Source organism: Myxine glutinosa, chromosome 7, assembly GCF_964187855.1.
Source record: "Myxine glutinosa chromosome 7, kmMyxGlut1.1, whole genome shotgun sequence".
In the NCBI taxonomy this organism is placed as follows: domain Eukaryota; kingdom Metazoa; phylum Chordata; class Myxini; order Myxiniformes; family Myxinidae; genus Myxine; species Myxine glutinosa.
Window position 1 is genome coordinate 47,332,844 of NC_136267.1, and position 12,948 is coordinate 47,345,791.

The 12,948-nt window shown below is 41.4% G+C and overlaps 1 protein-coding gene across 2 annotated transcripts in view; it reads right to left on the bottom strand.

Moving 5' to 3' along the window:
• Positions 1-1,537: 1,537 nt before the first annotated feature.
• LOC137417009 (uncharacterized) overlaps positions 1,538-12,948 on the bottom strand; it is a 93,331-nt gene continuing 81,920 nt past the window's right edge. For both annotated transcript variants that reach the window (XM_078781646.1, XM_078781645.1), the window contains 6 exons: positions 12,531-12,638; positions 8,585-8,671; positions 8,284-8,406; positions 8,073-8,130; positions 6,931-7,033; positions 1,538-2,106 (listed from right to left, as the gene is read on the bottom strand). In XM_078781646.1, the coding sequence (XP_078637772.1) occupies positions 1,878-2,106; positions 6,931-7,033; positions 8,073-8,130; positions 8,284-8,406; positions 8,585-8,671; positions 12,531-12,638 (708 nt within the window). In that variant the 3' untranslated portion in view covers positions 1,538-1,877. The remainder of the gene's footprint in view (positions 2,107-6,930; positions 7,034-8,072; positions 8,131-8,283; positions 8,407-8,584; positions 8,672-12,530; positions 12,639-12,948) is intronic.

Here is a 12,948-nt window from a genome sequence, read left to right on the forward strand (position 1 = left end):
CACCAGGTGAACTGTTTGCGTTTTCTATCCTAGAGTAGACCAGAAAGTCTCAATACAGAATCACATTTAATCAAAATCATCCGTCCACAACTTTTTGAGATATCCCGCTATGTATCGTTTTTTGCCCTATCTCCCAATGGTGAAGAATCACTTTTAAAATTATAGTAGCCGGATCCGGATCTTCACCAAAATCCAATCATTTCCCCCTTGTCACATACGCTACCTCTCTGCCAAATTTCGTCCGAATCCGTCCACAACTTTTTGAGATATCTTGTCCACAGACAGACAAGGGTGAAAACAACCTCCATCCACCTTTGGTGGCAGAGGTAATAATAATCTCATGTTATCCCCCATCCTTACGCACAATCTTTTCTACCCCGATGAACTCTTGCAGGTACTGTGTTTCCCTTTCTCTTTTCCTCTTTCTTCATTCACTTGCCTTTGTCCAACTGTGGTCCCACCGCCACACTCGGTTATTTGCTTTTTTACCCTAACTCTTCCACGAGCTTCTCTGTATCCTGTATTAAACAAGTACAAAAAGTTTTAATTAAAACAAAAGCCGCGTCGATGTTACACAATGCCGAGATGCAGCTGTGCCTATAACGTCGATGTTATAGGCACAGGACATTCCTATTGATTCGATTACTTGATGTTATTTTTGTGCAAAGTGAAAATATATCTCGGCAATTTCCCGTGTGTGGCGACGAATTTTTAATATATCTCGGCATTTTCCCGTCTGTTATTTCAGACGGTGTATGACTGACCATGCCGCGATTTTAAAAAAAAAATCTCGGCAATTTCCCGTGTGTGGCGACACGTGAACGAAGCTATGCTCCTCTCTCCACATTATTGTGACGACGTATAAATTAAATATTTCATCGTGACGATCGTCATCAAATGGACGAATTTTTAATATATCTCGGCATTTTCCCATCTGTTATTTCGGGCGGTGTATGACTGACCATGCCGCGATTTAAACAAAATATATATATCTCGGCATTTTCCCGTCTCTTATTTCGGGCGGTGTATGACTGACCATGCCGCGATTAAAAAAAAAAATATCTCAATGGACTTGAAGTTACAGGCCTTTGAGAATTCATTTCGTTCTATAAAGGGCAACTTTCATCGGATTTTCTTCCCGTTTTTTTTCAACCGAGTCTAAAACTATGTTCGCGACTGTGAAAAATGAAATGATATATCGAATTTGATTTGAAATAAAACTGTGTGAGAGAGGAAGACACCACGGGCCTACAAAACAGGCCTCAAAGCTATGTGAGTTAATAAAATGGTGGATATTTGTTTATATGAAGGCTCTCCCAGAATGGGTGGAGCTATGGTTCCCAGAATGGGTGGAGCTTTGAGGTTTTGTCTTCTCTGCAAGAACAAGAAGAAGAACAAGAAGAAGAACAACAACAGCATAGGGCACTCTATGAGCAGCGTCTGCGACACGGCTAAAAATAATATACAAGTCTGCATACAGTATGTAGGGTGGAAAAGAAAAAGGAGTTGGTCAAGCAATTTACTGAAAGAAAATTCCTGTTTTTTATGAATTACCTTTATTTCCAATATTTGCAAATGATGACAGAATGATGTGTAAATAATATCGTGATCATTCACAATAATCTTGAACCTATAGCTGATAAAGAATGATTTTCCTCTGTATTTAGAATTTAAGCAAATGGAGACCGATTTCCAGAATCAACCGATGAGAAAAAGATTATGAAGTTTCACATGAAGAAAGACAAACATTTGTCGGACAGACACTTGGTTAACTGGCATCAGCCATTTGAGGAAAATAGCTTGGTGTGCTCGGTTAAAATCAATCAATCTAACTACTGTATATCGAAAATGAACCCGGATGTGTTGTGCAGAGCAGTTTAATGTATCAATTGTGCCTTAAAAACGTGCTGAAGGTGTTTCTTTTGCTGTTGCCAGTTTGAACTCGATCCGCATTCATTTTCCATGCAGCTGCAGTTTGCGACATTGGTGTACGAGAGCACCTTCTTTACACCATGTTTGCAAGACATTTCCACCTCCATGTGTTGTAGTGCTGTCTCTCGACAACAACTGCAGTGGTGCTTCATTGCGCTTGTGTGGTTCGAGTACCTGTTGGGTTTTATGGAAGGAAGATTTTTCAGATTAGATTACGTTCCTGTTGAACTGGAATCAAATAAAGAGGCCACTCGGCCGGATTTCACATGTGCACACACCTTGACATCTAAGACTGCAAGCCAGCTTACCTGCATTTTTTACTTCTATACTTTTAAACCCCCCTCCGTCTAACTACTGCCGCCCCCTTGGCAGATTATTTATTAACAGTTGCAATTCAAACTGTTCTCTTGATCATCGATGATTATTATTTGCTAATACATATGAAGAGTCTGTAATTCCTTTTATGATCCAGAACCTTTCAACACAATCTCTACATTATATATTTTTTAATAAAAAAGCAACCTGCCTGCTGGAGCCAACCGAGTAAGAGGAAGTAAAGAAAGGCTTATGCATTTATCAAAGCAGAGGCAAAAATGTGACATTCCAAAAGCCACCAAGAAACACCCACTGATGAGGGGAAGTGTGTGATTGAATAGAAAGTATGTAGGTTCAATGTGGTATGCAGGTAGTGGAGTGGTAATGGTAGTGTTTAAAAATAAATAAATAATTCAAAGTTGTGTGTTTGTAGTGGAGATGGTAAAGTGTATATGCATAAATAAACAAGAAAAACAGCAATCAGAGATTGCAAACCCTCGCCTGGATGTATTTTCAGTGGTTTTCAAGGCTTTTGTGTTAAAACAAATATGGCGGCCGAACCACGTGACCGATGACGTCATCATTTTTTTTTTTTCTAAACTCATTTATTCCTAGATTATGCTCGAAATTTCATCTTGATCGGATGAAGTTTTGTACTTGTCGAATTATGACGTCATAATGGAGGGACCTATGACATCATCATTAACATATTTTATTCCCCATGGAGAAATCTTTACAATGAGCCATGTCTCAATTTTTTCTATTTAGTGCTTTCGGAGATATAGAGGTGCAAAGTTTTTCGGTTTTTCCAAGATGGCGGCCGAAACACGTGACCGATGACGTCATCATGTTTTGTTTTTTTTCTCCACCAGTTTATGCCGACATGGCGCTCAATCAGTTTCATCTTGATTGGATGAAGTTTTGTACTTGTCGAATTATGACGTCATAATGGAGGGACCTATGACATCATCATTAACATATTTTATTCCCCATGGAGAAATCTTTACAATGAGCCATGTCTCAATTTTTTCTATTTAGCGCTTTCAGAGATATAGAGGTGAAAAGATTTTCGGTTTTTCCAAGATGGCGGCTGAACAACGTGACCTATGACGTCATAATCATCATTAAAAAAATTATACAGGTGAAGTTGCACCTATGGTGAAAATTTCCTGTCAATCGGACCAATGGTTGCAGAGAAAATCATATTTATTCTGTGTGGACAAACAGACAAACAAACAGACAAACAAACAAACGGACTCAAATACAATACCCTCTCCTCTGGCGAGGGTAATAATTCAAAGTTGTATGTTGGCAGTGATGAGGCTGATGATAAGTGATGAGTGATGAAATGATAAGGTGTAGAAAAATAAATAAAGATGTCGAACATAGCACGATACTTGCAAAATACAAATAAACAATAGTTGCCACAGAAACAGCAAGTAGGACTACACTTGACCGATCAAGTGTTTTACACGAGTGAAAGTTTATAATTAAAAACAGCTGGACTGGACGTTTCCAACGAGAATCCACTCGCCTTAGTCACGGCAAATATTTCCTATAGTAGTTGGGGTCTAAAAGGTCTGAGGGTTAGGGTATCAGACCTTGACAAAATCAGAAACTGGTCAAACCCTTGGAACACGTCTTTCAATCCTGACAAATCTCACTAGCTCTCTCTCAAAAAGGACCACCTACCAAACCCTCCTACCTACTACCTTAACAATCCTCTTGAGGGGGTTCAGTCATACAAACTCCTGGATCTCACTATCAGCCATGATCTTTCTTGGGCAAACCTCATTTCAAAGTTGGCCTCCAAAATCAGCCGCCGACTGGGCGTCCTCAATCTTACAAAGTCCTTCCATTACACACCTGAACTCCTATCCACCGACAAGGCCTTCATCCGCAGCTTGATGGAGTACTGCTCTCCCCTCTGGGCTGGCTCCCCTGCTTCACACCTTGCTTAGCTTGACGCAGTGGAAACCAAGGCCTTCAAGATGATTGGAATCTCCGGTGATGAAGCTGAGTCTATGGGTCTTTCACTCTCTCACCACAGGCAGGTTGGCCGTCTTTCTTTCCTCTCCGACCTAGCTCCCCCTGCTCTGTCTGTGCTCTGTCCCCCAAATATTCCTGCAGGACGCACAAGATCTACCAGCAATCCTCTTATGGTTAAACTGCCAAAATCAAGACTCTCTGCTCACCTTCACTCTTTCATTCCTCTTTTCTCCCACCTCTGAAACAAACTCCCACAATCTTTTCAATCCCACTCCTCCCTCCAGGTCTTCAAAATAGCTGTCCACCACCATCTATTATCTTCCCCCATCCAAAATCTTGATCTTTTCTTCCGCCGTGAATCCACCACAAATCCACCTCCCTAAATTCCTTTTTGTCCCCCGTCGCACCGCGGAGCGAAAGGGGGACTATGGTTTTCCCCTCCGTCCGTGTGTCCGTCCGTCCGTCCGTGCGTGCGGGCGGGCTTGCGTGCGGGCGTACGTGCGTGCGTGCGTAAGCGAAGGACCGCATTCGAATTTGGTGTGTGGGTGCAACCCACGTCAAAATCCAAGATGGCCGCCGCCATGTATGTCTCAACATTGTGAGCTGAATATCTTGAAAAATAAGCGAAGTACCAACTTCTAATCTGGTGTGTGAGTGTATCTAGGCACAAGGAAGAAAGCTATTGAAAATTGTGTCGCCCCGTCAAAATCCAAGATGGCCGCCACCATATATATGTCTGAACCTTGTGAGCGAAATATCTTGAAAAATAAGCGAAGTACCAACTTCTAATCTGGTGTGTGGGTGTATCTCGGCATAAGGAAGAACCTTATTGAAAATTGGCTCGCCACGTCAAAATCCAAGATGGCCGCCGCCATGTATGTCTGAACCTTGTGAGCTGAATATCTTGAAAAATAAGCGAAGTACCGACTTCTACTTTGGTGTGTGGGTGTATCTCGGCATAAGGAAGAACGCTATTGTAAATTGGGTCGCCACGTCAAAATCCAAGATGTATGTATGTCTGAACCTTGTGAGCGAAATATCATATCATAGCATGTTTTCTGCATCTTCCACTTTGTCAACTCACATCACTTCCCCGACGGGGGACCTAGGCGTAACGCTTGTTATTTCCTGAAGGCCCCTGTAGTGTCCATCTTGTTTATCCCATGTACCCCACCCCAGCCCTCTCCCTTCCTCAGATCTCCTGATGTGTCTGTTCTCTACTGTTGTTGTACTTCCCTCTCTCTCCACCTCTTGTCTACCACTCCTTTTATTATATGTTCTATGTGTTAGCTATTACACAAGCCTCGACCTAGTACACAAAAATTTTGCTATTAAAAAAATTAACACTTCTGTGCACCGCCCTTGAGGCTCATTTTGTAATCCACAGTCTACAATTTCAACAGGAGAGACATAATTACTCTTCTATGGAAAAAGTTTTTTCGAATTTGTTTCATCCTCAAGATAGAACATAGTGAACACACAATCGTGTTAAAATATTGGCCTTTAAAACCTACCCTTATGAAGGGGGACATACATCTGTACAAACACAAACGGACATTGTGTTTCATATGGTAGATATACTAGCGTGGATTGGCTAGCTACGCTCGCCTCAACACACGTCGCTACAGAAGCACAGGCTTGCTTTAGCTAAGGATAATGACTGCACGTGAGTTGCTGTGTTGTCATGATTTACATTAATCATAATACAAACATTTATTTTGTACAAATGTATTGGTAATATTGATGATATTATTTATTACCTCCACCATTGAAGGTGGATGGAGGTTATGTTTTCACCCCTGTCTGGTTGTCTGTCTTTGTTTGTTTGTGAATAGGGATATCTCAAAAAGTTATGGATGGATTTGGACGAAGCTTGTTGGACAGGTTGGGTGTGTGACAAGGAAGAATCGATTCAATTTTGGTGAAGATCCGAATTCGGACCCAGATACAAGAATTTTTTTATTCTTTTAAGTGAATCTTCACCATTGAATGGTAGAGGCAAAAACGATATTTAACATGATATTCCAAAAACAATTGTGGATGACTTATGACAAAACTAGGTGGATGAGTTGGGTATGTGACAAGAACAAGCCGATTAGATTTTGATTCAGGCCCGAATCCAGATCCGGACTAAGAGTGGGATACAAAATGTAAATTGTGTAGTCTGGTGGAGATATGCACCCTACCACATGCCGTTCTAGTTTGTAATTCATTTGTGATCTAAAAAGGTCAAAGTGCCTAAAGCTCTACATGCTCAAGGGTCCATGCTATCTAATCTGTCTGAAGGGTGTAAGCCCGAAGGGGTTTAAATGGTGTTGAAGTCGAAAGGGGTCAAAAGGGACTAAAGGGGTGTGTGTAAAGGTTTAAAGGTTCTAGGGATTGAAAGGGTATAAATGGACGAAAGGATGAAGGGATCTTAAGGTCTCGAAAGTATTGAAAGTGTCTTAAAGGTAAAACGGGTCTTAAGTGTCTTGGGAGTCTTAAGGGTTTTCGGTGTATTTGGGGTCTAAGGTCTTGTGGGTCTAAAGTGTCTTTGGGGCCTTCAAGGTCGAAGTTACTTTTCCACTACGAAAGTTAAACAACATTGACAAAATGCAAATTCATAGGATCCAAGGAGCTCTGCTTGTCCAACTAACTGAGCATCCTGGATGATAGTTGAGTGAGTACAGTCAATGTGGAAACATTTAAACTTACATGGAATAGCTTGCACATTGGCCGTGACATCTTCCCATGGACACATTGGCAAAACAGTTTCCATGTCTGAGTTCTTCCTGCTGATGATAGACTGTACATTTTCCTACAAGCGCAACAAAGAAATATTGCAATAATATCAGGAAAATCAGACACAAGAATAGGTTTAAAAATCAGTCCAGCATGTTTATGTCTAAAATTACGTGGTAACCAATGATGCAACAATACTTTGTCTTTCTCTTGTATTTTTGATTTATAATATTAGGAGGCAATGACATATATGAGAAAGAGAGAGACAGACATAGAGAGAGAGAGAGAGAGACAGAGAGAGACAGACAGACAGAGAGAGAGAGAGAGACAGACAGACAGAGAGAGAGAGACAGACAGACAAAGAGAGTGAGACAGAGAGACCGAGAGCGAGAGCGAGAGGGAGAGGGAGACGAAGAGGGAGAGGGACAGAGAGAGACAGACAGACAGAGAGAGAGAGAGAGACAGACAGACAGAGAGAGAGAGACAGACAGACAAAGAGAGTGAGACAGAGAGACCGAGAGCGAGAGCGAGAGCGAGAGCGAGAGGGAGAGGGAGACGAAGAGGGAGAGGGAGAGAGACAGAGAGAGAGAGACAGACAGACATAGAGAGAGACAGACAGACAAAGAGAGTGAGACAGAGAGACCGAGAGCGAGAGCGAGAGCGAGAGGGAGAGGGAGACGAAGAGGGAGAGGGAGAGGGACAGAGAGAGAGAGAGAGAGAGACAGAGACAGAGACAGAGACAGACAAAGACAGACAAAGAGAGAGAGACAGAGAGAGACCAATCCTTTTGCATCTTCAGATACATATGGCTGCGTAAGCAGTGTCTTGGCTATTGGGCACAATCTTGGAGGGGTCACCACTCCGACGCAGGATACTGGTACTCAATTTGCCGACCTCGGAAGGATGACAGGCTGAGTCAGCCCACCTGGTGTTATTTAACGGCATAACAGGGACTAAAACTCAGGATCCTAAGATCTTAAGCGAGCCACCTTAACCGTTCAGCCAACATCAGGCTTTGTGGTGTATGAGAGCAACTTATAATATGGTGTATAATTAGGGGTCTTGAGGTTCGGGCAATTAAGTCATGCAGTGAAAAGGTAAAGACGTTGATTTACCACCGCAGGTTGTACAGCACTTTTTACAGCACCCATTTTCATCTAATCTTTGCAGACTCTGTGGGGAAAAAAACAACAACAACAACAAAAAACAAGCATGGTTTGAGTGCAAGTGAAATCAGGTTTAATTAAATATAAAACTGATATAAAATATTAGAACCGAATATTGATATCTTTGTACATTTTCAGTGGCTATTGTGCAGGCACTTACAGCGGGGCAATCTAGGTCAGGACAGATGATGTTATATGAAACCAGCCTAGGTTCAAACAGAGACCCTTCTTCCCCTAGGCACTCAAACTTGGTGCAATTGTCCTCCTTCCACGACTCTCCAGGCTGTGGGATGCAGACATTATGGTCATATAAGAAAGGGTATCATTGTATACCAATGAATGGGTTAATCCTGTGTACCAACATGCTTCTCGTCTTACCAACTGAGCAAAACCTGCCAAGTCTACAACCCAGTACCTTTTGACTGCAGAACCAGGAAGAGAGACAAACATGGTTTCCTCACCTGAAGGCTGATGTTGTATATTGGAACAATGCAGCGAGTCTTTTTGCATCCACAACAGGTGTTGTTCGGAGTGAAGAATGTTTCGTCCTGGATGAAACAACCACACACATGATTATTTTTATTTATTAAATAAATGCATAAATAACTCGCGTCATGGGATGTTTGTGCATAAAATATGTAGACCATGAATTTATCAAAATTCCATCTTACTGAAAGCATCATTCTCCCAATGAAATGACGTCATTTTCATTGATATATTTGGTCTGGTATTGATGTGGCGTAGGTATGATGGTCCAAACGGCCTCCTCATGCGTCTTGTTTCCTTGTTAATGGTTGTCTCACACTTATGGCAGATCAATTTGTTACCTTCTGTCCCCCCTCACCCCTAATCTCCTCCACATCACCAAAATTTCAACACCCCTCCCACCGACTTATTCTGGTCTTGCACCATCAGCTCTTTCAATCGTTTGTGCCATTATAGCCCTGGGTTGATGGATTGATCTCATTGTCCAACTCACTCCATGTTTATCGATGTGCATCCAAGTTGACAGCTATCCTCCAATCTTTCATCTCCATTTTGTCTACGTGGAACTGTTCAACTTCTGTCCAGCACTGACCTTCCCTCTAGTTATCAAAAAGGTGTCAGCTCATCTTCATCTTAATATTCTCAAATCCAATGTTTACTTGTGAGGTCGCATACTCTTCCTATATCAATTATTCCCTCTTGCTTGACCTCCCATTTCCACTGTCAGTGCTTATGCTTCCCTGTTATCAGTCTTTACATATATATTTACAGTCACTTGAAAAAGTAAGTACACCCCAAGTAAAGTTTTGACTTTTTCAACATATTTCAACATACAGTTATTTGATCTTCATTTCAACAATATTGATAGATAAAGGTGATATAATATAACAAATATCATGAAACATTTACATTTTGAAGTCTATTGTTTAATTTAAACTACAGAGGTTCCAGGGTACCTGAACTCAACTGGTCTATATCAATATGGTTAGAATATGCACAATATAACCACAAACAACATAGTTTATATGTGCTAAACATATATGACAAAAATAGATTTTCAATATGGCCGCCCTGCCACGCCCATTTTTGGGCGTTCAACTCCCGAATGCAATCCCAAATTAGTTTATGTCTTGAAGATGCTGCATAACAAGTTTCATCAAATTTTATCAATATTTCTGACTTTTAGAGCGTAGGCATCAAATTGTTTACAGACAGACAGACAGACAGACAGATGACAGACAGACAGACAGACAGATGACAGACAGACAGACAGACAGAGAGACGACAGATGGACGACGGACACTGGGTCTCGACAAAAACTCAGCTGGACATAGTCCACTTGAGTTAATAAACATAAATGCAAATTTCGCATGTGGAAAAAGTAAGTACACCCTTGGCTATAATAGGTGGTATTGCCCCCTTTGGCAGAAACAACCTCAAGTAGGCGTTTTTTATAACTGTCTACCAGTCTCTGACATCGACTGGGAGAAATTTTTTCCCACTCCTCCATGCAGAATTCTTTCAGCTATGCAATGTTTGAGGGGTTTCTTGTATGCACAGCTCGTTTCAAATCCCCCCACAACATCTCGATGGGATTTAGATCCGGGCTTTGACTTGGCCATTCCAGAACCCTCCATTTCTTTATTTTCAGCCATTCCTTGGTGGATTTACTGGTATGTTTAGGGTCATTGGCATGTTGCAAGGTCCACCTTTGGTTGAGCTTCAACTTTCCGCCAGATGGCCTCACATTATCCTCAAGCACCCTCTGGTACAATGAAGAATTCAAAATGGATTCTATGATGGTGAGGTGCCCAGGCCCTGATGCAGCAAAGCTGCCCCCAAACCATAATATTTCCACCACCATGCTTTACAGTTGGTATCAGGTTCTTGTGGTCAAATGCTGTCTTTGGTTTTCGCCAAACATGTCTTCTGGTACTGTGGCCAAATAGCTCTACCTTTGACTCATCTGTCCAGAGCACATTGTTCCAGAAGTGCTGGTCTTTGCCTCGGTGTTCATTGGCAAACTTTAGTCTTGCCCTGATGTTCTTTCTGGACCGCAAATGTTTCCTCCTGGCACACCTCCCATGTAGATCAAATTTGTGCAGCCTCTTTCTAATGGTAGACTCGTGCACTTTGACATCAACAGTGGCAAGAGCTACCTGTAGGTCCCGTGATGACATTCTGGGGTTCTTAGAGACCTTTCAGCATCTTGTGGTCTGCTCTCGGGCTGAACTTGCTGGTGCGGCCTGGCCTGAACAAGTTGGCAGTTGTTTGGAATCTTCTCCACTTGTAGATGATCTTCCGGACATTCGAATGATCGATTTCAAATTGTTTGGAGATCTTTTTAAATCCATTCCCAGACTCGTAGGCATCTATAACCTTCTTTCTGAAAGCATCAGAGAGCTCTTTTGATCTAGGCATGGTGACGCCGCACACTTCAACAACAAAGAGCAAACCAAACTAAATGTCTTAGGTTTAAATAAGACAGGTTCCTCCAAGATCCTCTCTAACGATGTTCTAATCATTTGCACCTGAGCTGATGCACCTGATTCTAATTTTATGTATTTGATAAATGTTGGGGTGTACTTACTTTTTCCACATGTGAAATTTGCATTTATGTTTATTTAAATTATACAATGGACTACAAAATGTAAATGTTTCATGATATTTGTTATATTATATCACCTTTATCTATCAATATTGTTGAATTGAAGATCAAATAGCTGTATGTTGAAAAAGTCACAACTTTACATGGGGTGTACTTACTTTTTCACGTGACTGTATATGTATATATATATATATATATATATACATATACACAGTGCATTCAGAAAGTATTCAGACCCCTTCACTTTTTTCACATTTTGTTGTGTTTCAGCCTTATGCTGAAATCGTTTAAATTCATTTTTTCCCTCATCAATTTGCACTCAATACCCCAAAATGACAAAGAGAAAACAGGATTTTAGAAAGTTTTGCAAATTTATTAAAAAGAAAAAACTGAAATATCACATTGACATAAGTATTCAGACCCTTTGCTGTGACACTTTAAATTTAGCTCAGGTGCGTCCCATTTCTCTTGATCATCTTTGAGATGTTTCTACACCTTGATTGGAGTCCACCTGTGGTAAATTCAATTGATTTGACATGATTTCGAAAGGCACACACCTGTCTATATAAGGTCTCACAGCTGACAATGCATATCAGGGCAAAAACCAAGCCATGAGGTCGAAGGAACTGCCGGCAGAGCTCAGAGACAGGATTGTGTCGAGGCACAGATTTTGGGGAAGCCTACAAATAAATCTCTGCTGCATTGAAGGTTCCCAAGAGCACAGTGGCCTCCATTATTCTTAAATGGAAGAAGTTTGGAACAACCAGGACTTTTCCTAGAGCTGGCCGCCCCGCCAAACGGAGCAATTGGGGGAGAAGGGCCTTGGTAAGAGAGGTGACCAAGAACCCGATGGTCACTCTGGCTGAGCTCCAGAGATCCTGTGTGGAGATGGGAGAAACTTTCAGAAAGACAACCATCACTGCAACATTCCACCGATCTGGGCTTTATGGCAGAGTGGCCAGACGGAAGCCTCTCCTCAGTGAAAGACACATGAAAGCCCGCTAAGTGTTTGCAAAAAAGCTCCTAAAGGACTCTCAGACTGTGAGAAACAAGATTCTGTGGTCTGATGAAACCAAGATTGAACTGTTTTGGCTGCCTCTGTTTGGCATCACAGAGGAAGAAAAAAGTGAAGGGGTCTGAACACTTTCTGAATGCACTGTATATAATATAAGATATGCACCAATCAAATTTGTCTTGATTCATGTATGTGTCTAAATTTATTGAAATTCCATCTTAACTGAAAGCATTGTTCGAGCATTCATCATTATATTTTAATAATTATAATAATGATACATGAGGTGCTTTGTTGTTACCTCGGCACATGCTGTACACGGAATGCTCTTACAAGTCACATTAAATGTGTTTTCCATCAATTGACAATGGCAGTGTTCACAATCAGAGCCGTCAACCTTTTCGTCGAGCTGCGAACAGACGTACACCGGCACATAACACGTTAGTTTGTTTGCAGTTGTGAGTCAAGTCATCGCATCATTTTTTTCTTTCTTCGTTAACGTTTTAAAGTGAAACACCACGAGTTTATATGACAAGAGTCCTATTTAATGTGGCACAAGGGAACATGTTTGCGGGTGTTTAACCACCGTAAATACAGCAGTATGTCCAACCAGAAATTATAAACCTCAATGATGTACATTTGGGTGGAAAATGAAACAAATTGGACGGCCATTGAATGCAAAGTTTCATAGCTTTAGGATAACGAACCGGTTTGTGGCA